We start from the raw sequence: 25,888 nt of genomic DNA, 5'->3' as shown, positions 1-25,888 counted from the left end.
ATGTAAGGAAGAAATTTTTTACAATGAGGGTGGTGAAACACTGGACCAGGTTGCCCAGAAAAGTTGTGGATGCCCCATCCCTGGGAACATTCAAGGTCAGGTCAGACGGGGCTCTGAGCAACCTGGTCTATTGAAAGAGGTCCCTGCTCATTGCAGGGGGGTTGGACTAGATGACCTTTAAAAGTCCCTTCCAACCCAAACTATTCTATGAGTCTATGATTCAGCTGAAGGCAACACAGAAAGCGGAGAAGGAACAAGAAGGAGAAGTGATGACTGAGACACAACAAGGTAAACGTAAGCCTGGCATGCAAGGAAACAATTGCTTCTTACTCTTTGTAAAAGCCAGAACAAATATATTTTAAAAGAAACAGAAGTATTGTTTCAAATGCAGCTTTGCATCAGCTTTCTGTGGATGCGCAGCACCTGATTTAACAACTGTTTAAGTACATCTTATCCTTTATGTGGGTGTATTTAGATCAATGCCCATATAAAAGCCATGTGATAGATTTTCCATGGCCTTTAAAGTTATTTTGAGTCAAGGACACGTACATCAAAAATCACAGATCTCTAGTACAGAGTTTTTAACTAAGCTTTGAAGCACTTTGATAAATAAGCTCACCGCTTCGTTGCTACTAAGAAACTCGAAGCAACGACTGCAGATTGCTTTACTCAAACTTTAGAAACTGAGATGGGAAAATATTTTACAACCCACAACAGTTTTTCCTTGCTGTCATTTTTAAAAGAGTTATAATCACAGACTTCATAGGGCTACGTGCACCAGCTCTGATGTTGTGAACTCCTCAGTCTCTCTGAAGGTTTTGAAAGCCATTCATCGTGGGCTGCTTTAAAAATACAAGAAACACACCTTTCTTTATTTGGAAAAAAAAAAAAGGAGCGAGAGAAAAAAACGTGCCTTTGAAAAATTTTATGACTAGATGTTTACCAATGAAATTTGCATAGAGAAGATATTTCTTACTGGATAAAAGATCATGAAGAAAATAGATTTGTCAGCTTTTTTCACCCTGGAGAATTATGAAAAAGGTTCAAAACAAAAGCAACAGGACTTTCAAGCTCGGAAAGGTTGTTTCTGTAAAAGGAAAGGGGAGAGGAGAAGAGAAAGTTATTGCTGAAATGGTTGGGCTTACCATGTAAAATTCAACAGTCAGGTGGAAATCTCTCAGATCTGGGATGTTTGGGCATGTTCCCATGAGGAGAAAATATGGGCAACGGAGGATTTTTTTAGCACTCTAACGAGGAGTGCCAGCATTGACGTCTTCTCATAAAACACAGATTCGTCCTCTGCAATGGTTAGTTAAACCCAGGAGTGTACCAGGTTTCTGGGAAGGAGGCTTAGGAAAATACACTATCCTGGCACCTGGAGCAGTAGCAAAAGAGGACCAGAAGAGTCTTTTCAAATGCTGTTTCAGCCTTTCTGTTGCCAGGCTGTTACTCTGGACTTCAGGAATTAATGCGCTGCATGAACAAAGTTACCGTGGACCCATGCCCACCTCCTCTGGTTGCCTGAACCCGGACTACAGCTGTTACAGTTGTCTGGAGAGCCTTTGGAAAGATGAAAAGGTTTCCCATTGGTGACGAACCAGCCATCATCTCAAGGATTTGCTGGGTCAGGATAACCACGAACCTCCTCATGATCCCAGATATTACTGGAGGATTCATCTGTCAGTGCATTAATATGACAAATATAATATGATTAATGTGATCAAATAACTATTTGTGAGGCATATTTCCATATTTCTAACTTGCTACATCCCTATCCTTGGAAAAAGCAGTATCTGTTTCCTTTATACATGATGAAGTACGTTCTGCCTCTATCCATGGGCCCTGTATCACACCACCATTGCTATTTGAATAACATCCGACCAGAGCAGATACGCCTCATTTTGTCATGTCAAAGTATCGTTAGGCTTCACCTTTGTCCCCAGAAAGCTGGGGACAACACTATGATGGTTTAAAAAAAGCATCAGGTGAGACTTACCCTCACTAGACACTTGTGATGTACGAGATGGTATAGAAGGCATATGCCATAAATTCAGGATTCATAAATTCAGAAAAGCTACAGCTTGTCTGAAGAGGGACTGGAGTTCAGAAAATCCCATTAAAGAGGATGTTCCCTCCTCACTCGCCCATCACAGAACCCACCTTCAGACCCCGTTATGAACGGCACAGATCACCGCCTTGCATTGTACTTTTGCCAGGAGACCACAAAGGATGTTGGAAGGTGTTCTCTGTTGGGAGACCCTTGGTTTGGAAGATGGTACCAGGTTTGAAGAATTATCTTGGGGTGTGTGTTCCTTTGACCGTAAGAGGAACCCACCCCAAAACTTAGGTAACTGTCAGCATGACACAGCAGTGACACTTTTGCCACCCGTTTCCAATACGCTTATCAAAGGCCCCTTGGAGGGGCAGATCCGTGATGGTGGGAGCAGAGCCCCTGTGACAACCCAGAGCAGAAGGATGCAGCCGCTGGAGAACCTCTTTCTTCAAGAGAAACGACCTTTGGATACAAAAGCTCAACTGCGTAATGGCAAAGGCACCTGCCATTTCCAAAGCCTAGGAGACACCTCGCATGAGCCTCTTGTTTTTGTGTGCACCGCTCAGCCAGGGCTGTGCCTCCCCCGGACCACGAAGGGACGTGCGCTTTGAACATCCTCGCCAGCAGCCCGGCCAGCTCTCAGGAGAGCTTGTTTTTGGGACAGCCACCCACACCGTCAGCAGTCATTACAGCAGCTCCCCCTCCCCTCGCACATTGCACATGCATTTTTCCATGCTGTTGACGGAAGACAAGCCCCGCTAATCCCCCGCAGAGGGCATTGCACAGGGGCATTTACGTGCAACTGGTGCAGGTAAACAAGCACAAGCTCAGGCTCCTCCTTGCCACGGGAACACGCTGGCCCTGGGAGACGCCCTGCCTGCCTTTGCCCTCTTTTCCTGGGGGGAATTCACTAGCCACAATCCCCTGCTTGAAGTGGGGAACACAGGAGCGGGAATACACCCCATCAGGGCTTTGCCAGTCACTATTAATGCAGGCCAAATTTATAGCAGTAAACCAGAGCAGACACACACTTTTAAACACGAATAGAGTAAGACGCCCACAGCCCTTTATCAAGAGTTGGAGAAGTGAATGAGATGCTCCTGGACACACTCCACAGCAGTTTTCTTCCTTGTGGCCCACAGTCGTGGAGACCTCAGGGTGCAGGGATGGAAATACCTGCTGCCGTGCCAAGCCTGGCATATGCCAGCTGGCACCCTTCGATCAAGGGAAGTTTCTTTGCCTCCTGAGGCCATACTTCTCCCCTCCACGTACACACCAAAGAAGATTTGCTTTCCTAGAAGCACAAGCTGTTTCGAGGCAGGATGCTTGGAGGGCTGTGCTTGGGACCAGGGAAGAGCCGTGGCCAGGTGCCCAGGCTTTCGGGGTGGGCTTTCCCTACAAACCATAGCAAAGGGTCATCTCTGAACAGGTTTTCAAAGTGCAAGGCAGCCAGATGGGGCTGCAAGTTGTGAAAGACCAACATAAAGTTTCAGACATTCCTGGACCGTTTCAAAACGTGTTTCGACGAGCCCAGTCACATGGGGTTTTTTGCAAGGCCTTTTATGATTATATCTCTCAGTAGAAGACGCAGGACTCCTTTAAAGAAAGAAAGAAAAACAAACAAAAAGATGCAATTTAACTCCAAATATCTGAAGGGAGTAACTAGGGAACCCAACTTTGGAAAACCCACTGCAGTGTTTATTTGAAGATAAAAACCGCTGCTGCGAACCACTCAGGTCTGATTTAGATTATAAAGGGTGTTTGGTTATATAAATCCAAGGGACGTTTTAAAATCTTCCAGCAAGTCCCTTTCAGCAGGGCTACGCACAACAGAAACAAAGTGCTGGGTTCAGCCGGTGCTTTCAGCAGCCCCCTCCGCCTGCGGGGAGGTTTTAGGAGCGGGGGGGTGAGTTCAGGGAGCCCCACGGGCCCCCTCGACCAAGAGCAGGGCAACGCACAGGGAAACAAAGTTCTGCTTGGAGGGATCCTCTGCCAAGGAAGTCCAAGAGTTGCAGTGACCTGTTTATCTGATGCAAAGGATGTTCTCCAAAGGCCGGACCTCTCCCGCCTCCAAAAAACCACCCGGCATGTCTGAAGCAGAGGGCTTAAGGGAAATATAACGTCCCTTACTTCTAGCGTCCAGCTCTGCATCCATGCTCCTCCCATTCCCATGGCCTGCCAGCATGGTGAAGACTTGTTCAGTGTCGTCCTGCTCACAAGCAGAATCCATGAAGTCATCTACACCAACCACGTCGCTCCCGTTCCTGAGGAACAACGGGGCTGCCCTCCCCAGAATGAATAAAACAGCATTTGCAAAGCAAGGCTTTGGAGAGCAACCACATAATGTTGTCTGGCACAAAGGACGTTTGCTCAGTATTACTTACGTTTGTTATAAATCCACTTTTACTATGGATGCCAGGACCCCCAGGAATTATGGAAACCCATTTTTCCCACAATGGCATTTTCCTTTCCTATCTGTTTTCCAAGCCCTAAGGCTGAAATTTACTCTTTCAGGGCCAACCCCCAAAACAAAACAATCCTGCGCCTTTCACACAGGTCCTTTCACCAGCAGTAGATGTTTGTGTCCTTGCTGAGGTAAAGGGTGACACGCCGACCTGCTGGGCTTCAGCTCGTGACCCCATGCCCCCACCCAAACTATCATCCAGATCAAGGGTTTGTTTGTCCTCCCAACTTACCGGTTTATCAGCGTCCCCGTCACAGCACAGGCAGGGACCTTGTATCACTCCCTCCTTCCCTTACACAAGCAACGATGCAGCTTGGTGAAATCACTCATTTGCCAACACACCAGCAATAATCTTCGGGGATGTGCAAATGGCAGGCAGCCCTGCGGGGCTTTGACGCGCTGATCAAAGCGTAATGTTTAGGATAAACATACAGCTTGCTAATCAGTACTGAATTCAGGTCCTGCTTTTTCCTCAGAGTCAAGAAGGGGTTAGAGACAGGGCGTTTGGACAAAGCTCTGAAGAGCTGCCACCAGTAAGTCCCAGGCCAGGACAAAGAGAAGGGTCCTGGGCTGGCCAGTCCTTGAACTGACACCAGACGAGCTGCACCCTCGCATCGCCACAGAAGACCAGTTGGAAGCAGGACTTGGGCTCTGCTATGGATTACCTTCCCCTCCATCCTAAAAGGAGCTTGGCTGCTGTTCAGTCTCCTTGTCAAAACTCTCCACTTTGCTGACTGCTGAGAGGAGACCACAACAAACTGTAGTACGAGAACACATGCTCTCAACCCTCCTCCAATAAGTCACCGTAGAACAGCGGCTATTGGAAAGGGAAGAGACACTCGGACACGGCATGCCATCTCCAGGCTGTGACTGAGGGTGCAGGTGGCCCTGGCCTTCTTCAGTGCAGCACTAGGACTAACTTTCTTCCAATAATTTTTTTAAATGGTTGGCAACTGCAACTCACAACCTTGGTGCAGAGGAAAAGGTGCATACATTCAGCTCTAGCTGTCTGGATCACCTAAGGCAGCCCATCTGAGTAGGAAACTTACAGCTCTACTTTATCAAGAGCCCTTCCAAAGCATCGACATAATGCTTCCTTTTAGATCTGTGCAATTCTGCATGAGCCTAAAATGTCGATTTGGCACTGAGCATCTGTTTCAGGTATCGATGTAACTCATGTTTCATTTAGCCTTCTCATTGCATTAGTGAAAATGCAGAGAAGAAAGTTCTCTCTAAAAGCAGAGAAGAAAGTTTGAGAGCCAAGATTTGCTCCTGGAGATTAGAAGATGGGCAACTAATGTCAGGAAGATGTCGGACATCCAGAGAGACTTTTGCACTAAGAGGAGATTATAGCCCCAGAGGCAGAGACACTGGGGACTCTTCAACCTTGGAGGTTTCTAAGACTCAGCTAGACAAACACACAGGGACCTGAACTAGTGCTGGCAATAGTCCTGCTTAAATGAAGAGGCTGGACAAGAGACCACCAGAGGTTCCTTTGAACCAGCACTCCTATGATTTTGTTTCCAAATGTAAGAAAGGCATTAAGGCGACACAGAAAAAGCTATCTCTGTATTAGTTAACAAAGAGAGGCAAGAATATTCTCAGCCTGGACAGGCAAGGTCACTGCATTCCTCAGTATTTTATATTATTTGGAATGGGGCTGCTGCATAATTCAAGAGGTTTTTCATTACATATGAAGTCGAACCATCTCTGAAATAGTTCCTGATGAAGTTAATATCAAGTAATTCTTGTTTCCCACTGTCCCATTTTTCAATACACCATATTTCTGCACTGACTGCAGGTAACTGCACGGCAGGATCTGAAGCATTTTGGCAATAGATCACAAAAACTCTTAAGGATGTAGGAGGAAACATGGGATTACACAAGAAACGGGAACACATTAGCCAGTTAACATGATCAGAAAATTAACATTCAAAAAGTCATTGACAGGTTTCAGGGTTAGCGTGTTAAGGGGGAAACGATTCAAGAAGGTTACAACTGTTGTTTCGCATTGCTGGAGAACTCCACTACGACACTGCCTTCTCTTGTTCAAACATTTATCTTGCCTATGAGTTACTTCTACCTTTAAACTGTGGAGCAAATTTCTGCAACGCTATACCAGAAGTAAAACAGGGTTTGGTCCGTAACACACACTGGTCTGTCACAAGTGGGCCACAACACCCAAGAGTTTCAGCAGTCCCTCTGGAAGTCTCACCTGCTCTTGGTTTTACAGAGCACAGGTCAAATCTCATCCGTTCCCTGACCATGTACAGCCCCATTTTTAACGTTCACAATTCTGCAAGGGTTCTGCCTGTGGCAATACCAGAATCAATATGCCGGCAAATAATGGACAGACAACTGTAGAAATAACATTTTTGGTTTAGTGTTCGCAATTTGTTTTACAGCTCATAATGAAATACTGTTAGAGATATTCTACATTCATACATTTCTAGCAAAATACACTTTAAAAAACATAAGGCACTTTCAGACTTCCTAGAACAAATGCTCATGATAAAAATTCAACAAGAATGCTGGACGAGAACCCTTTCTACCCTTAATGTTCCGGTCAGTAAAAGATCAATCCTCTAGTCAGGCAGGCAAATGAAATAATCAATAGAAAGGTTTCCAAGATAGAGTTACTGGTGTATTAGTGTGCATTCTGAAGTAGTCTATTTGAAGTATCTTCAGTTGGGGAGGGAGGGCATGGTGTGAATAAGATGCATTAAAATAGTTCTTTGAACTGTGTAACAAAGACACATTGCAGGGATTAAGTTTCATTACTTTCATTGGATTAAATTCCTTCCATTCATTATTGCCAATAAGAGTAAGGAACAAAAAGGAGCTGGTTCCCCCCTCCCTCCCCCCCACTCCCATTATAATTCAACACAAGATTTCAAAGACTTAAAATGCCCAGGACAGAAGCCCATGAAAAACTGCATCTGGCCGCTTCAGAGTATGTTTAAATATTCATTACTGACTTCCTCAAGTCTCACCTCTTATTAAAGAAAGAGAAACATAAAAGAATTGGCAACTGTATAAGTTGCTTCCAGTCAAATTGATATTTTGCCTTTTTTTAACACGACCCCACTGTTCACATTAAGCACCTGCATTCAGAAAGGCACCAGCAGCTCCCCTTGGCAGAGAGATGGCGGGGCAGAGGATGAATGCGGGCAGGGCCCTGGGCCCCGCGGGGAAGAAGGAATGAACAACTTTGCTTCACACACTTGTGCCTCGGCTTAAGAACAGTTTCAAAAGCCGGACGTGCTGGGCTGCTGTAGCAACAAGGGGACTGATACCAAAACACTGACTGAAGACTTCACTCGGAGACGCATGTGTAGGAATTGAAATCCACTATTCAAAACTGACAGAGAGCTATAATGCTGGCAAAACCACTCTCTACTTCTCAGGACCCCTGAAAAGAGGATGGTAGGAACTAGTCCCTACCATCCATCTTACCGATTTTATTGCCCAGTACATTTTCCAGACTTTGGGGGCTAACAATTGCTGAAAAACTTGACTCCAGGGGCCTCAGTACAGGCACTGCAGGCACTCCAAGCACTGCAGTACAAACCTGCATCCCTAGTCCTCTCAAATCCACCTCCAAGGGGAAAAAAAACCAACTCCAACCAACCATTTGTTTTTCTTACAAGTCCTTGATTGTTTTAAATTTTGACTTACTTGAATTGCTCTTTAAAGCCCAGCAGCAAAAAGAAAACTTGGTAGGTACATTTGGGAATACATATAAATTTTTAAGAGACATTTTATCAAGTCTAAAAATGCATAGAGATATCAACTGCATAAGCTGGAAAGCTTTCACCTGGCTACAGTGAAGAAGCTGTGAAAAAAGATTAGCCTATTCGCCCAGCCCTATTAGGATTGGGGCAGAAATGGATGCCTGTTCAGTTAGGAAAGAAAATGCAGTTAAGGATGGAGCTAAATTAGCAGCAGACACCACTGGTCTTAGCCCATCACACACGGAGGTGCTCCTGTGCAAACAGGAACCGTGGTGAAATGTGACTTTGTGAAGTGAAAAAATGCATGACTTCAAGACAACTGCTGCGAAAGAGAAGAACAGAAGGTGGTACCTCAAGGCCCTGAGCTCAAGTGCTCTTGAGATCCCAACTTGTGTGGCTCACTTTCACTGGTGGAAGAGCCAAGCTCTAGATCACTCAGTTGCTCACTACTGTTATACTAGCAGTCAGTTTTAAATTGTGTCTGTGCAACCAGTTTACTGTCCTTCAGCATCAGTATGACGACATTTAATTGTGACAGAAAGAAGCATCTGAAAGAGGAGATGAAGAACACAACGCAGGCCACTCACTGATCCCAATTTAACCAACAGCACGCAGTTTGTTTCTCTCAAAGTCTGTAGGTTCTTCTTCCCCAAGCAAACCTCACAGAATTTGCTTAACTGGCATTCAGTTGCTTTGCACATACACCTTATTGTGTCTTAAAACTATACTTTAAAAAAGTTACTTGGAAAGGCACAGAGCACGTACAATTTAGTTCCTTGTGGATCTGTGCGTGTGGGGAATCTTCAGACTAAACTGCAATGACTAATAACGGATGGGGTGCTATTTTACAACCAGATCATTTCTTTCAAATTCCAGTTCTCTCCAAAGGAAACCAGGCAAATGAGCAGTGCTGTCAAGGAAATGCACGGCAAGAAGTTCAACCTGCACACCGAGACAGACTGCAACGTACAAAGTTTCACAGACCTTGTTCTTCTGGTCACATTAAAGGAAAACTTGTAGTCTAATAAAAAATAATAATAATAAAAAAATCACTAAGGCTAGTTACAAAGAGTAGAATTATCAAAGTGCTTTAATATATAAAGTGTCAAATATAATTAAACAGGACCATTAACAGAGAGCTGCCATAAGATATTCAAATAGGTACGTGTGTTTTCTGAATGCAGGAGTAGAGCACAGGTTTCTAATTTCCCCCATAGGGCCAAAGTGGGTTAAGAAAAGTTTTTCTTGTTCAGTTAGCTTCTTAACACAATGTATTTGCTCTGCTCGTGCATTCGAAGGCACAGTTGGATTTGCTCTACCTGAAACTCCATCAAAAGGACTGACTGTTTGCCATGAAATATTAATAAAGGGGCATCTCTCACTGAGCAAAACACACAACAGCCCCATAAAGTAGATTTATAGATACCTCTCAATTCATAATATTAATTTTTAAGCTATTTCCTGATACTTAAAAAGTCTGAGCTATTTTCTTTTAAAAAGAGTTTAAGATAACCAAATGTGTTATTTGAACAAACCAACAGACTGCCAAAGCTATTATAACACAAGCAAATGCAAACAAATAAATAAGGAAGAAGTTCCAAAACCACCTTGTGCAAGATGCTCAGACAACGCACCTTAGCCTCCCTACCGGCTTTTCCTCTCACGTGATGATTAGGAAAAAAAAAATATTCTCCATGGCACTTTTCTCAGTACTTCCAATTCATTAAGCGGCTGCCTCCTTTAAGCAGGTGACCTTACAGAACATAACTGTGCACCAAGCATAGCAGAGCTAGCAGCAGCAGGGGGACATGGTTGTTTAGAAACAAGAAGTGTCAATCAAGACCTTTCCTGCAATTCACAGATATAAAAGCAGATTTGCTCCAGTAAGCTGAGACTCAAAAACATGATACAGAGCATGGTATCTGGTCCCTTGCACGGGCATGTACGGCCACAAGTCTGAATGACACCAAGTCTCAATAGAACAACTCATCTGAAGGCACCATAAAGACAGCGACACTCCAGGTGTAATGGGAAGAGGCAGAGGGAGGAAAAATAATGAATAAGGTTAGAAGGAAACACTAAGAGCAGCTTGGTATAACAAGGGAAAAAAAAGGTGGCTCATTTCTATGACAGTTGTAACATCTGTAACAGCACAGAGACCCTACGCCTCTAGGCAAAAGAAGAGTAAACAGAGTTTGGAAAAATCTACTCCTGCACAAAAAAACCCCAACTCTCATTTTTAGTGGATGGGTGTAAAATCTGTAACTGAAATCAGAGGAGACAGCAAAGAATCAAAACTCTATATAAAACATTGGGGTCCATACATACTCACACGGCATCATTAGCCTGTTTCTGATTTACCACAGTGTTAAAAGATCTGGACAATCTCCTTTGCTCTGCAGGATGACTGAAGTCCAGTGAAGTGTCATCTATTAAAACCCTTCTCAATCAGCCAGTGAGAAGAAATTCCCCTCCCCAGCCCGTACGAGGGAGGGAGGGGGGATGTCTCCCAGACAGCAGATGTTTCTAACAACCCCAGGCACCCTACAGGCAGTATGCCACTGAGTTAGTTCTCCTACGTAGCACTGCACCAAGCAAGTCTAGGCTTGCTAAGATGTTCTGCCCCTTACATGGACTTGAGGACAGTTTCTAGTGAGCCCTTCAGGCCAGAGGCTCATACTTTGCTGTTCCATTATTGCTTTCCAAATACGTTTTCCTTCCAGTCTTCCCCTTTTGCTCCCCGTTATCCCAGAAGGACTTTCTGCATCCTGCGCGCAGCGACACTGGCTTCGTCCTCAGAGTCAGACTCGCTCTGGGAAGTCGAGCTCTGGGAGGCAGAGCTGCAGGGAGAGGAGCACTCTGGGGAGCACAGGTAGTGCATCAGGGGGAGGCGATACTTCCCGCAGAAGTCAACGAACTTGATCTGTCTGACGCAGCTGTCAAAGTAGACGCCTGTAAGGGCAGAGGGGACAATAACAACATATGAGACCCTGTGCGGAGAAATCTGGAAGCTCTGCAAGGTGGTTGTGTCTGGTGCAAATGACTGAAATTAGGATTTAATTGACACAGCACTGGACACAGAAGGACAAGGGATAACGGAGGAAGAGAAAGTACCAGGACACCTCTGGAAATGTGAATTTTCTTTTCTTAGTAAAAAGAAAAATATCCTGTAAAACTGTATTTGATAGGTGGTTCAGAACGGCACACTCTGCATCAGAAGACACAGGGCAGCTACTTCCACAGAATTTGTCAATTTCTTCTAACCACTAGGGAGAAATTGCTGGGAATTTGCAAACTTCTCAAATGTCAAATTAATTCATCTACTCTATTTTCAAACTTGTAAAACCTCTTCTACCAGCTAGCAAAAATGCATTCACAAATAGACCTTCATAGCTCCACTTTTCTTCTGCTTGAGTGAAGTCACCATGCTGAGTTTGGCTGCTACTTTCCATGGCAACAGTGTTACTGTAACACACAATTAGGTTCTCTTCCTGTCACAGCCAGTGATTTTAGACACTGACATTTTCAGAAGTTTCCAGCGGTGTTTTTAAGTCCCAGCTGGTCTGGAGTAAGCTCTTCTCCTGCAGTGTTAGAGTCACGCTGCAGTACTGTGCTAGTTCACAAGGAAAAGTGAAAAAGAATCCACTGCTAGCCAAACTGTGCAAAACTCTAAAAAAGGAAAATGTCTTTCCCTTTCAACACAAGTTCCAGCCCTTCCGTCTTTGTTTATAGAGCATGCTTTACTATGGTCCTACAAGGAGATAACAGACTGCATTATAGAGGGTAGATACTAATTAATGATTTTTTGTTTTCCTTAATCTTCTAAAGGCTGAACGCGCAGATCATTTACTCTGGATAAAGATTAAGCCAAATTAAGCCCAACTATTCCAGGCTTTTCTATGAAGTGAAGCTTGCTGTTCAGCAAAAGTGCTGGCAAAAGTTCTCCTCTCCATTACTTAGTCTGAGCTATTTCAGGGCAGATGGATCAGAAACTTCAGACCATAAAAGCCTAGTGGAGTGCTGCGGATGAGCTGCAAAGACTCCGACAGAAACACTGTCTAATATTCCCATGCAAATACAGTAAACCAGCACTACAACTCCAAACATCGTTCCTAAGTGAACACGGTTCCGTAAAGACAAGTTTACAGGAGATCTGGAGCCAATGAAATACAGATAGAATTTGGATGCAACAACACATCTAACCTGACCGAGCTACTAAAGTCATGGCAAGTCAGAGGGAAAGAAAACCCATCAGGTAAAAGCAGGAAGCTAAGCAGTTAAGGAGAACTTACCCCCGCATTTAGGATTGGGACAGTTGCTGGCCAAGCTCAGATAACGGACGAGATTCTCTGGGAGATCGCTGGGAGCGTAGGGAACGTTGCGAGTTTTAACTGTGCGTCCAGCCAGTTCCTGAAGGCTTGGTGGATTGTAGGTCAGGTCACGGACAAATCGAACCACCAGTGGGTTCCCACGCAAGCTCAGCTCTTCCAGGTGAACCAGGTTAAGGATCTCTCGAGGAAGGTACGTCAGCAGGTTGTTGTGCAGGCTAAGGGAACGCAGGGAATGCAGCCTGAGGATGGAGATAGAAACCCTGTCAAGATGTGCAAGCAAAATCGTTCCACAACTGCATTACACAGACCTGATCTTTCTCCCCTCTCACACCAATTTCTTTTCCTTTGGCTTTTCTTCCTTTTAAAGCATAAATCCATGCTAAAAGAGCTGCTGCTACTCCAGCACACGCAATGCCCTAGAAAACTTGGCTCACCTGCTGAATGCCTGTTAAAGAAACACAGCCTCAAATATGCTGCTGTCCCTCTCAGTGTTTCCCACTACACACCCCAAAAAAGGGTAGCACAGAACGAAAGTGTATGAACTGACTGCTTTCAGGGAGAGACGGTGATTCCTTGTACCCAGTGCATGCATCAAGAACAGTTCCATGCAACACTTTGAATAAGTCACCTGCTTTCACTCATGCATTAAAGATGACTGCTGGTAGGCAGCCAACCCTGGAAAACCCCATGTTTTCATTGCTTGCGGCTGTATCACCTTGTGCTGTGATACTACCAGATCTCAGAAGCCAAGTAAGATCAGGCCAGGCTGGCATCGACATGAGTGACAAGCAGTTTCTTGGCTTTGGGAGGAGGCGTTCTCCTCTCAGAAAGCACAAAGCAACGCTCCAGCACAGCGTCCAGGGATGCTCTCAAACCAGTACAAGTTACAAGACAACTGGAATCATTAAACATTGTACATCAAGAATAATCCCACTGTACCATCAAATTCCAATTCAGAAAACTCCATGCTGTCATCCAATTGCTTTTAGGGTTACAGATACACACCGAATTTTTCACCTCCCATCTTAGGCTACCCATACAGGGTTTACAGTGTCCTCTTTCCCCCATTATGAAACAGAGAAAGCAGTAACTCATCCTCTAGAGCTGTGCTGTAGGATTTAACAAATACTAAACCATTCTGAGATCCTAGAGTAAGAAACACCAAGGGAACACAGGAGATGGTACAACACAAAAGCACGCATAAAAAGGCTTTGGGTGAAAGACAAAACAGACCAAGCATTCATCACTAAGAATACAGTAGCATGTCAGTTTATCTTTTCTGAGTTGCCCAGGTACTTCTCAGGGCTCCCAGTACAAACCTATTAATTCACCTTAAAGTGTACATTTGGTGACGTTTTTCTTTTCCCCATAACCCTTTGATTGAGATTTCCATATTACATATTCATGGTCTGCTTGCAGTGCACCATGCTCAGGATCTTCTTGTTCAAGTCTAGTCACATCAATAAACTGAAGGACAAATAAGTTCTCCCAGGTGCTTTTATCCACACATGCAGAAGAAAAAGTTCAAAGAGTTAATTACAGCTGGTGGCTGATGACAGTAAATACTCACTGTGCCAGCTGAGGTGGAATGCTCTGGATCTTGTTGTCACACAGAACTAGATAGCTTAGAGAAGGCAGGTTTGCTAATTCAGGTGGAATTGAAGTAATGAAATTCCCTCCAAGGTACAGAAACTCTAAACTGAGAAAGAGAAGAGATAACACTGCATTATTTCATTAAGGTCATTTGCGGTTTAATTTAACACTAGGTCTGGTCTTCTCATCTCCCAGATTTCTTAAAGAAAATGTACAGGTGACTATGTATGAGATAATTTACTGAAGGAAAAAAAAAAAAAGCTATGTTGCATATCAAAATTACAACAGAGCTGCTGTTTCACAGCAGATAATGTTGAGATTTACCTCCAGCCTCCTGCAGTCACCATTACATTTGTAGGCAGGCATCAGACAACCACGTATTCCTACACCAACCCCACATGCAAAGCTTCTGCTCCTTTTTCCAAGGAAGAGATGCTTGTGCACACAGGGTCTGCAGCACTGACGCAGCTCCTGCTGCAGCCAGTGGGAGCTCTCAGTTCCAATAGGAGCAAAGGAAGAGAGCAGTGGCTCTCCCCCAAAATCCCGTGTGTCTCAGCCCTGCACAAGTGCTAATTGCTCTTTATGGTATCATTTGACTCCTCGGTGACGAACTGAAACCTTTCAGCAGAAGTTGGAGGCAGATAGTCCTGCTTTGATGCAGTTCACATACCGACAACATCACGCTGCAAAAGCACAGAGTGCATCTAAATCACACAAGTACATGCATGCCATTTCTCAGATAGACTGATTTCAGTATACTGAACTCATGGAGCCCAGAGCTACCAAAAACGTTACCTGGGCTTAACTGCAGTTTGGACCTAAATAAAAGAAAAAAATAAAAATCACTGAACGTCCTGTGAAAACTCAGTGGATGGGAGACAGGAATGAAGAGAGGCACTAGATCCCTTCTGCCAGGTGGAGTAGCCAGTATTTGCTGTGCATCGCTGCCCTTCTAGGAAGGAAAACTGTCAAGCATAATAGCTTCAAGTCCCCATTTAAGAGCCAAATAGTTTTCCTCTCCTGTTCTCAGATGCTGTCTGGAAGAGGAGCTAAGGCAGGTTCAGTTTGGGCACTTCTGTCTGGGAAGAGACACCATTGCTAATCATCATCCAGACAATACTTTTTCCCATGCCTGAAACAGGTGGATCCCATGGACCTGTCTGCAGGTGCTGGTTCAAGATCTCCAGTACATACTCAGGTTAGTGCATAACTACAGTGTACGCTGGCCCCCTCTGACCCACCAAGCATTCTCTGCAGCTCAGGGACAGAGAAGTCATCCAGGCTCCATCAGCCTTTCTTTAAGAACAGCTTATAACCTCCTTGGAATAGGACACACCTTCATCTCACCCCAGCAATTGACAAAGGCTATGGACACAACTGGCAAAGAAACCAAACCACCCAAGGGATATGGTGGTCGACCCAGAGGTCCAAACACTGCAACTGTGCCACAGCAGGTGTGGAGCGCCAGAAAAGCTCCTCCCTGAGGCTTCCTGTGGGATGGAGAAAAAGAACGGTAGAAAGAGAATATTTTGTTCAGTTCTTACAGGAAACTTGAACTCCAAAGATCCAATGACAGCAGCTGTTTGGGTTACAGGGGCCACCAACACAACACAAAGGTCCATCTGCACAACAGCGAAGAACAGAACAGGCCTCTGCAACACACCAAGAGATGCTCTCAGAGCTTACCTCCCCCTGGATTCGCTTACCTTTCTGGCGTATGTCGGAGGCAAGATAAATAACTGAAATTTGACAAAGCGGTCACAAAATTAAGCCTTAAACCTAATTTGACTATATGAAAGGAAGTAACTATGCTTGCTTCAGCTAAGAGATCAAGTAGAACAACACATTTGGAGGTTATTCTGAACACGGAAGAAAGTACACTGGAAAAAAAACACCACCAACCCCCCACTGCTCAAAAGTAACCTCCCTTCTACACAGACAACCTGTAGGTGAGGAGTGGGGGTAAGAGGAAGGCTGCTGTACAGAGACCACCTCGAGGGGAGATTATTTTTAATTAAATTTTGATCCCCTAACAAAGCCCTGAGTTTTAACCAAAATTCCTCCTTCAACCTCCATTGTTTCCCAAGGTGGATTTAGGCTGCTTGGCTCTCATTAGGGACTTAACTGCTGACCATAGAATTCCTAGGCATATTTGAACTCCATGCCATTGTTGGAGCCCACTCTGAAAACTGTTGGGCAAGGGAATTCTAGTAATGTGGATTTCAATGTTTAATCAAGGTTTAGATGTGTACAAGTTTCCACTTCCTAGGAAAAGTGAATAATTAACTCTTCATCCTCTGTGCTTGAAGACAATAATGCCCATAAAGCCATACTGCATAAAAACATATACTACCAGGGAAGGGGAAGAAGGGTGCAAAATATACAGTAAAAAGTGTTTTTGAAATTCCTTTCAAGGCCTGAAATGCCTAAGTTTCAAGACTAGCTTACTGTACAAACTAAGCATGCAAAAACACTGCCTACAAACTATTTACAGCTTTCAAATTCATTCTTTGAAAACACTCAGTTATACTAGCTAGGATATAAAGCCCCAACATCAGACCACAAACTGTTTCTAACCAGAAATCCACTAAATAAGATAACTCCTTTAGTGGCAACAAGGGACTCCTTAAAAATTGTTTTCTTTTTACCTTTCTTCTGAATCACCTTTTCGAGGTCAGTAGACTAACAACTCCCTGAGCCCAGTCCAGTATAGCAAATTCAGAATTTCCAACATGAACTTATGATATGAATTAGATAGTAAATTTATTAAAAAAAAAAACACAGGGAGGAGGTTTTGAAACAATAGAGAAACTTATTTAAATAGAGCAAAGATATTCTTACAGCTTCCACTGAAACACTGATCAGTAGCCAAAAGAAATCTGTAACTCCCGTTGCCCAAAACACAATTTGCGAGAAAGAAGGATCTAGCCTAGCCATGGCTGAGCAAGATGGAGAAATTAAAAACAATCATTTCTGCATCAAATTAAAGTACCAAGAATTGTTGGAGCAAAGCTAATCATGACACAGGCAAGGATTTTTTTTTTGCAGTGAGCACTGACCACACCACTGGGGCCACAGTTTGTTCCTAGCTCATCTACTCCTGCCCTGATTTTTGTGCCTTACTAAGCCTGTATCTAGAGGCCAAGGCAACGCTGGCTCTCGAGCTGTCCTGCTTGGGAGGGGGCAGTTTGCTGCTCCATAAGATGAGCGAGAGCACCTCTAATGAAGCAATCCACAATGTTTACCATAGTTTTTCACAGGAGGACCATAGCAGAGACGAGACTGAGCTTAGTGAATACTTCTAACTAACCTTTCACACCGAGACACAGTTTTTCTGACAATCATTAATCTGCATAGTCATTTGGACCAGCCAGCTAAGGTCTCATGCATCGCTGTGTACACACAGGGAGAGCTGGAATTTTTCTGTACTTTCAAAAGTCAGTCCAGGAACTTAGAAAAGCCAGAGAGCAACCAGCCTCAAACGAATATAAACTCAGTTCCTATTTTTGAAGGTAGAATAAATTATGTGCTTCCAACCTGCCACACAGGCTCTGGCTGAACAAGTTTCAAGAGGGGACAAACACTAACAAAACCCATCTCAACAAAAAATGAACCCCACCCCCGCCATTTGACAGAGTAACTAACAGGGGCTGAGACTTTCTCTCCTGCCTTTTAGCAATGTTTACAAATACACTAATAAAAGGCCAGAGTCCCTTTCAGCCTCATATCCAGCAGGCCCCTCGCTCAGCACAGCCAGTACTAACTACGGCACGCCAAGCCCATCGCGTGTCCCTCCTCTCTAGCAGGGGATTTCACACCAGCGGGCTGTAGGGTGGCTGTGTAAGTCACTTTACATATGGGAAGGGAGCGGGGAAATGCTCAAACAACTATGAACCGATTCAGGTGGTGGCAGCAAAATTTAACGTGCCAAGAGACTGCACATTCTTGCTGCAGTATGTCCTTGAGGTTTCCAGGTCATCGTCATATCGCACAAAACAAATCAAAAAGCCCCAAAACACTTGGTTAATAAGAAGAGCCCACTCTGAGCACTAGAGGTATTTTTGATACCCTATCAATTATCATGACACTTTCATTATCATGTTTCAAGGGGAGAATGTCTTCTGGTACTGAAGATACTCAAATTTCCAATCCGCCCTGTTTCCCCACAGATGCTTCTTTGGATAAAATTTAACAGCTGACATCAAACAGATGCGTCTAAATAGGTAATCTAAAAAGAAACAACGAGCCTGAAATAGCTCCAGGTCTTTTTAAGATAAACTTTTTAGCAATAAATTTCCAGGGCAATTTTGAGGCTCATGCAAGGCAGGAATTTAAAAGCGCCCACAATACACTCCTGTTAGCCCTGTTCTACGATTTGCTAATTCCTGAGAGAACTGCATAGCCTTTGCTGACACGCAAATTTGAGATCAAACAGTCGTCTGAAAACTATTTGCAAAACGTTTGAAGAGGGGAAGAAAAAAGGAGGCAGCAAGCAGATTTCCTAATGCCGTATCTTTATCAAAGCTTCACTTGCCGTTTTTCCCACACTGTGTAACAGTCGTGCTTAAGTGTATGCTTGTCTAACATGCTTAATACTACCCACGAATAAAAGCAAATACTCTGGTTTTCATTGCATCTAAGCCTTCACACAAAACTTGGATGAATCCAGTTAGGCGTTCGAGGCCTTTGATCCCAGCCCTTGCACAACTGAGCTTTACTAGAGGAACCCAAGCAAGAAGGAAAGGAGCATGCATGGCAGACGCCTGGAAAGAACCTGTCTCTTTTCCAAGCTCTTTCCGCCTGCTCCTGGTGTTCTACTGAGGGCAAGAGCATTAACTAGAAGAGTAAGACTCAGAATTCACATCTGGAGATTCAAGGTATGGATTGCATTTCGCTAAGCTCTTGAGAATTCTTCCCTTTATGGGATGCTCGCAAGACATTTCCCCAAGCGTGCAGGCTGATGAGGGCAATTCATGCACCCTTAAGCCAAAAGCCACAGTTGGACAGTGAAGATTGGAGCCGCACTTTACCAGACTTGCCAAACAAATTTTGTCCAAAATAGCACACGTAGATGACCGCATTCTTAGCTCACCAGCTACAACACACGATGCCCCTTAGTGCATCCCCAGCTGGATGAGCAGAGGAAGGACATACAAAACCTATACAGGGGTGGGACATCTACGCAGATTACAATTCAGGAGCTGCTGGGGGCTGTGAATCGAGTTTGAGAGTGACTGACCATAACATCTCACACTGAAAGCACAGCAAGGTCAATGTTGGAGGGAGAACAGAAAAGATCATGCTTATGTCTACCTATGCTAAGCTCACCTTGTATCTGTCAACAAACAGGAATGCAATGCAAAGAGGGCTGCTCTCACCCATCTGGTGCATTTTCTACTCTAAATCCACAGCAACAGCCAATGTTGCAACTTAGGTCTTGCGCTGTACTGACACTGCTAGCTGACAGTAACTGGGGGTGGTGGGTATACAGAAAGAGCTGGCACAGCCTCAACATGATTGAAAAAAGCCCTCAGCAGGGCCCAGACTTGCTTTTCTCAGAAATGTAAGAGGCTGTTGCAGGTCACCATAGACACTTATGGTGGAATTCAGAGGAAAGAGCATTGCATTTTTCTAGTGGAAAACATGAAGCAAAGGCTATTCATCCTTGGTGCTGGCATGCTATGATCAGCATCATCCTGCTGCCATCACCAGAGCAATGGTGATCATCCACTTATAAAGCCATGTGAAGGAAGCTTCAAGCATCAGGACATCTACAGCTGGTCCTTCTGCAATGGCCTAGGTGGTAACTGATAATCAGGTGAAAGGAACTCACTTTCCATGCAGGATTATGCACTGCGTGCAAAGATTTGTCTGGCCAAGGATGGCGCAGATGGCTGAAGCTGGAAGGAGTAAGACAAGGCAGCAGCAGGACTGGCTGTGGTTCTTATTGTTGTCCACTAACTTGCCAAATCACCAGGAACATGGTAGCGGAAAAGTTTTGCACAAAACGCCTGACCCCATCTTGCTGCAAAGCTGTGGATTTATTATCTTCATGTGAGTAACAACACACGGCACACATCTCTCATTCAAGGGCCTTTGTGTTTGTAGTTGCCAACATATTCCTTCTCCTTTGGCAGATCAGACCCATCAGCTTTTTATTCTTTCTACTTCACCACGTAGAATCCTTACCTGCTGTATTCCTGGCCTTCACCAAAACTGACATGATACCCCTTCAAAAACCACAACAGGAAACCGTATGGGGTGCAGAAGACAGACATAAGGCTTAGTTATCAAGAATGTTTTGTGTTTTTTTTTTTTTTAAAATCTCATCAGAACTCAGACATTCCCTGGATACATAAGCAGTATTTCTAGATCTCTGCAAGTCTGCTCAGCTTTATAATCAGTGGCTGGAGCAAATGGGAAGCTGCCAGGGTCACGGGAAGAAGAGAACTGCTGGCCTCAGGAACTCTAGTACCAGCAGGAAGAACGTGTCCGGTCAAAGTGCTGCCTGCATTCCTCTGTGGTCTCAGAGACCACAAGACATGAGAAAAAATTCTTTTATGGGCAGTTGCATGTGGAAAAAGGTTCAAAGTCTTGCCTTGCCAGCAACAGCAAGACAGACACTTACAGCTTGAGCCATGAGGTTAACAGAAGCCTCAACACCTACATCAGGTCCCAGCTCCTGGCCCAGAGTTCAGAAACAAATGGATGCCTCTGTTTTGCCTTGCCACAACAGCTGGCTCTGCTCTGTCCTTGCTCAGGCTCATTTTACGCACTACAACACTATGCACGCTCACGTTGCAGGCACCTCTGTTGTTGGCACTGGGAGGAGGGTCTGGCAGCAGTTTCTCTCCAGTATATATTTATTATCTTTTTGGCAAGGGCGTGAGGTCATTGGCTATCTGGCTTCAACAAGCAGATCTAAGATCCCCTCTGGAGGAATATTAGATTATAAAGTATTGGTTTTTCCCAGCTCTGGCAAGTGTGCTCCTCCCTTTTGTTACTTAAGCAGTCCCAAAACTCCCAGAGGAGTCACTGATGGCATAGCGGTAAAGAAGGTGACGCTTCTGGTAGGGCACAGATTTGCTATCTTGAGCTAAAGTTCAATTATATTATGGTGACACGTTAGCAGCGAGTTAGCAGTGATTACATGGGCGGCAGACACAAGCTGGGTCTAGTCTAGTTTTTCTACCTGACACGTCACTTTGTAACGATAACCAGACAGTTCAATAGCCTTGTCCGCATTTGCCCTCTCAGAATTGTCATGCTGGGGTTCAAGCATGACCAGCCCAAGAAAAGCTGCAGGACAGGACAAACAGGAGCCTTGCTCCAGGGCAGGCCAGGCCAGAGGAACAAAGCAGAGTAACCATGCAGCAGCAGTTTGACAGCAGTGCAGCATGGAGCACAGCATCAGATGCAGTGCTATGCAGCCTGGTACCTTCCCAGGGTCAGCAGCACAGGCTGCAGCCAGGCTGAGGTTTGTCTTCTTGGGGGCTGGGGGGAGGGGTGAAGAAAAAAAGAAAAAAGAAAAGAAGAAAAAAAGAGAGAGGGAGAAACCACAACTACAGAGGAGAGCATGTAAGCAGCAGCAGCAGTGAGTGGACACAACACTGCCTTAGAGGTGGACACAACAATCAGATCCCAACTACATCCTGGACGCTATCAGGCATGTTATGGAGGCAACGTGGATCATCTCGCATACACAACTGCCCTCTTCCATTGGCCTCGTCTTCCATGAAGTGGTGCCATTGTCCTCTTTTCCTTCTTTATCCCTGTAGCAACTGCTCCTGAACAGAGAGAAAGCTGATGTTCCTCCTCATGACAGCCTCAACCTAGGATGCATCCCAACTTTGACAAGAAGGGCATGGGCATTCTCTAGGCACTCAAAATGCCTCACAGCATTGCTCATACTTAGCTTAACCCAGAATTGCTCCAGATCCTCAACAGGTGCACGCTGTACCATCTGGGCAAAAGCCACATACCCAATTGTATCATATTGCAGCGGACAAAACCATTTCCCGCCAGCACTCAAGCAGTCCTGGTACCTCCAACCTAGGACTGTGGGAGACAGCACCCTGCAAACATCCTGTGCTTCCACTGGATGCAACTCTGCTGAGCCATTGGGGCGAATCCAGCTGTTTAGGGTCAGGGTTTCAAGAATTGCGTAAGAGAGGCTGCCTCTGGCAAGTCCCTTAGCGAAGACGTAGGGTGAAGAAGTTTCAGACCCCAAGTCTTAGCACAGAGCCACACGGGGGCTAGTCTGGGGCCTGAGAAACCAGCCGAACACACCGAGATGCCTGTGTGTAATGTACGAGTCAGAACACAGCCTTCGGCTTACCCAGGAGGATGACAGGCTTCAGAAGTACCCATCCCAGGTCAATGCGGGCAGTCAATACCTGGTCCCACCTCGGATCTGTTCCCACCTCACCAGTGTTCCCAACTGCCATGATTCAGCCATAGGTTTCTATGTCATTGGCTTGTGGTGGTTTGATCCAGCCCCAGAGCCAGATGTACCACTGCACCTGAGCACAGCCTGGGGCTCTAGGCTTCAGAATATCAGCTGATCTGTCAGATCTACATGAGCCGGATGGGTGGAGAGAAATACAACAAAAACCCAACCATGCCAGCAAGCACCCTGACGCAACTAGAGCTGTATCAGCAGAAAGACCCTATTGTTTGCATAAGTCACAACCAGATCTTTATTCTCCTGTGCAGTCCATCGTGCGGCCATGAGCTGCATGAGACCAGGGGTTTTACTTTGCTCTCGCCTAGAGATCTCTATTAAAGCAAAGCCACGGAGCGCCTTCTGCATGTCAACGCTCATACCAACCACACTGTCATTAGGAGAGCCTCCCCGGCACCGAGGCAGCCCCAGGACTAGGAAATCCTGAAAGAGACGGCCCATTTAGCGAGCGCAGAAGGCCCATCGCTTGCCCAATGAGCAGCTTTGAGTTTTGGCAACTCAACCTGACGAAGGGGCAGAGACAGGTTAGCAGCAGCGGCAGCAGTGCTTCGCGACATCCGAGGCTGGGAGCGAGACAGAGGCGCGCTGCCGGCGGCGCCCGGCTTAGCGGCGAGAAAATCCGGTCGGGTTTGCCTGGCAGCCGCCGGGGCTCTTTCTCGTCCCCCCGGGGCAAAGGCCCGGCCCCCGCGGGTGCTGGGCGGGGGACGGACCCGTCCCGCCCGGCGCCCTGCCCTCACCTGCGGAGCTCCTGGATGTCGGGCGGGATGCCGTGGAGGCGGTTGCCGCCGAGGCTGAGGCTCTGCAGCCCGCGCAGCCCCAGCAGGGCGGGCGGCACCTCGGCGAAGCGGTTGCCGCTGAGGTTGAGGACGCGGAGGGAGCGGCCGAGCGGGGCCTGCCCCAGCCCCTTGGGCAGCGAGCCGGGCCCGCCCAGCCGGTTGTTCTTGGCCAGGAGCGTGTGGAGGCGCGGCAGGGCCAGCAGCTCCGCGCCCAGCTCCGCCAGCCCCGTCCCGCTCACGTCCAGCACCTCCAGCGCCGGGAACCACTGCGACAGCCCGGCGGGCAGCCGGCCCGACAGCCGCCGCCGCGGCGGCAGCACCAGCCGCCGAGCCTCCGCGCTGCGCCGCGCCGCCAGCTCCGCCGCCAGCTCCGCCTCCGCCTCCTCCTCCTCCTCGCCCTCCGCCGCCGCCGGACCGCGCCATGGTAGCTCCGGCTCTGGCTCCAGCTCCGCGGCCGCGCCGCCCGCCGCCGCCATCCCGCTCGCACCGACCGACGTCGCCGCGCGCCGCCGCCGCCCTTGCGTCACCCCGGGGGCTCCCGGGCCTGGCCCCGCCCCGCCCCGCCCCGCCCCGCCCCGGAATCTGAATAGCCCCCGCCACCGCCCCCACCCTCTGCCCCCATCCGCGGCCCCATGCTCGATCCCGGGCGGGCGAAGCGAGAGCGGCCCCCGCGGCCGCCGAGGGGCGAGCGCTCGTTATGCAGGTTGCGGGGACCCCGCGGGGCTGGCGGCGGGGAGAGGGCGAGCCCCGCCGCGGCCCCGGAACGAGCATAGGAGGGAGGCGGGGCAGTGGGGGACAGCGGCTGCGGAGAGGGGGCTGGCACCCCTCTCCTCCCCCCCGCGGCCGGCGGAGGAGGTGACCGTTACTGCCCCCGTGGGACCGTTACACCCCCAGGTTACCGTTACATCCCCTGGGTTGTCGTTACAGCCCGCTCCCGGCGGGTCGGGCCGGCCGGGCTGCTGGAGAACCGCTGGGTGCTGGCAGGTGAGGGCCTAGAAGTGGCTCCCGCCCCCTTCAAAGCCCTCCACAGCGGGCTCGGCACTAAAGCTCCGAGTCCCTCTAACTGGGAAATTAAAAAATAACCGTCCTGCTGCCCTTTTCCGTCACCCTCAGACCTCGAAGGACAGGTGCTGTCTGTCCCGCTGGTGCCCCAAGGCCTCTCTCTGTTGTGGGCTGTGGCATCCCTGGCCTTGCTGTCGGCTGGTGTTTTGTCCAGGGTTTGTCTGCTGTGGTCCTTGCAGACCTGCTGCTGCTGGTGGGGCACCAGCACAGATGCTGCCCCAGAATTACCTTGGTGTGATCTCCTTGCCTGGATGTGAGATGACAGCTTTAATCTTGAGCTAGGGCATTGGCAGGTGTTATCATAGAATGGTTAGAGTTGGAAGGGTCCTTGAAGATCATCTATTTCCAACCCCTCTGCCATGGGCCGGGACACGTCCCACTAGACCAGGTTGCTCAAAGCCCCATCCAGCCTCCACAACACCAAAAGTCTGTCAGGCGAAGAGGCCTGATGCAGGTTACAGATTGATATGGAGTTGGCCCTGGTTGTACTGTATACAAACAGGCAACTCGAGATGCATGATTTCAATTCGTCGCCCTTTGGACACAGGTTAACAGCGGTGTAAGCAGTAGTCACCCACTGGAAGAAGCAGCAGCAATGTGGGATGATAATGAGAAGATTCATAGCCCAAAGGAGCTTTTGCCCTGATGTTAGGTCTGGGCTTTAGAAACAGTCTTGCTTCCTTGTGATGCATAAAGATGCAAAAAGAACGAAGGGGGAATCTCCCACCCCCTTAAAACACTTCGTATACACAAGCCTCTGTCATCTTAGAGTGGATGAAACACAAAGAAACCATAGTTGGCTTGTACCAGCCAAGAGTTTAAAAACAATGCGTGAAGCAGTAACGATGCTGGGTTTGAGTGTGTCCAGAATACTGTGGACAAAATCCATGGCCCACTTGTCCTTTCTTTGGTGCTCCTATGAACTCTGGATTTTACCACTACAACTATTTCGAAGTGACAGCTCCCGTTCCAAGTGCAGGGAGTTGTCAGGGCTGTGCCCAACCTTCAGGAAAAGTGTGCTGTAGTGGGTTGGGGAACGAACAGGTCACCTTCCAATGGACTTATTTCAGTTGTTTTATAAGTCTCTATCTATGGATTCACAGGTGCAACCCCTGATGTGAACCCAAAGATGGCTGCATAAGAGCAGACACTGTACCAGTATAGTTATTCCTTTTCAGTATAATTTTGCCCACTCTATAAAGCTTGTGCTGTTTCATGTGGATCATGATAGTTTGTGGGAGATTTTATGTAAGCACAAGAGTAAGGTCATTTGGATTTTGCTCTTGTCTCCTGCAGTGCTTTAAGCCTGTGCTCTCCCAAAGCTGTGCCCTGTGAACTGGTTCATTTTTTTCAGGAATTTAGCCTCTTGGTAGATTAACTTTTTCCCATCTTCAGAATTAAAGTTAATAAA

The 25,888-nt window shown here is 46.8% G+C and overlaps 1 protein-coding gene across 1 annotated transcript; it reads right to left on the bottom strand.

Annotated features, from left to right (window-relative positions):
* Positions 1-9,323: 9,323 nt before the first annotated feature.
* On the bottom strand, positions 9,324-23,953 carry LRRC58 (leucine rich repeat containing 58). The gene is made up of 4 exons (XM_074593736.1): positions 23,377-23,953; positions 14,153-14,281; positions 12,544-12,821; positions 9,324-11,203 (listed from the first exon to the last, which is right to left on the bottom strand). Exons 1-4 carry the CDS (start codon positions 23,889-23,891, stop codon positions 10,995-10,997), a joined length of 1,131 nt encoding a protein of 376 aa, XP_074449837.1. The 5' UTR covers positions 23,892-23,953; the 3' UTR covers positions 9,324-10,994.
* Between the last annotated feature and the right edge of the window lie 1,935 nt (positions 23,954-25,888).

This window comes from Larus michahellis, chromosome 1, assembly GCF_964199755.1.
Source record: "Larus michahellis chromosome 1, bLarMic1.1, whole genome shotgun sequence".
NCBI classification, from domain to species: Eukaryota; Metazoa; Chordata; class Aves; order Charadriiformes; family Laridae; genus Larus; species Larus michahellis.
This window is presented reverse-complemented; position numbering and strand designations above follow the sequence as displayed.

What these genes read in the sequence shown, in the direction of transcription:
- LRRC58 (XM_074593736.1), bottom strand. Translation starts at nt 23,891, where the DNA reads ATGGCGGCGGCGGGCGGCGCGGCCGCGGAGCTGGAGCCAGAGCCGGAG. An exon ending in GACATCCAGGAGCTCCGCAG is followed by an intron (nt 14,282 to 23,376) that starts GTGAGGGCAGGG and finishes TCTCTTTCTCAG; the next exon opens with TTTAGAGTTTCTGTACCTTG. An exon ending in ATTCCACCTCAGCTGGCACA is followed by an intron (nt 12,822 to 14,152) that starts GTGAGTATTTAC and finishes CTCCATCCTCAG; the next exon opens with GCTGCATTCCCTGCGTTCCC.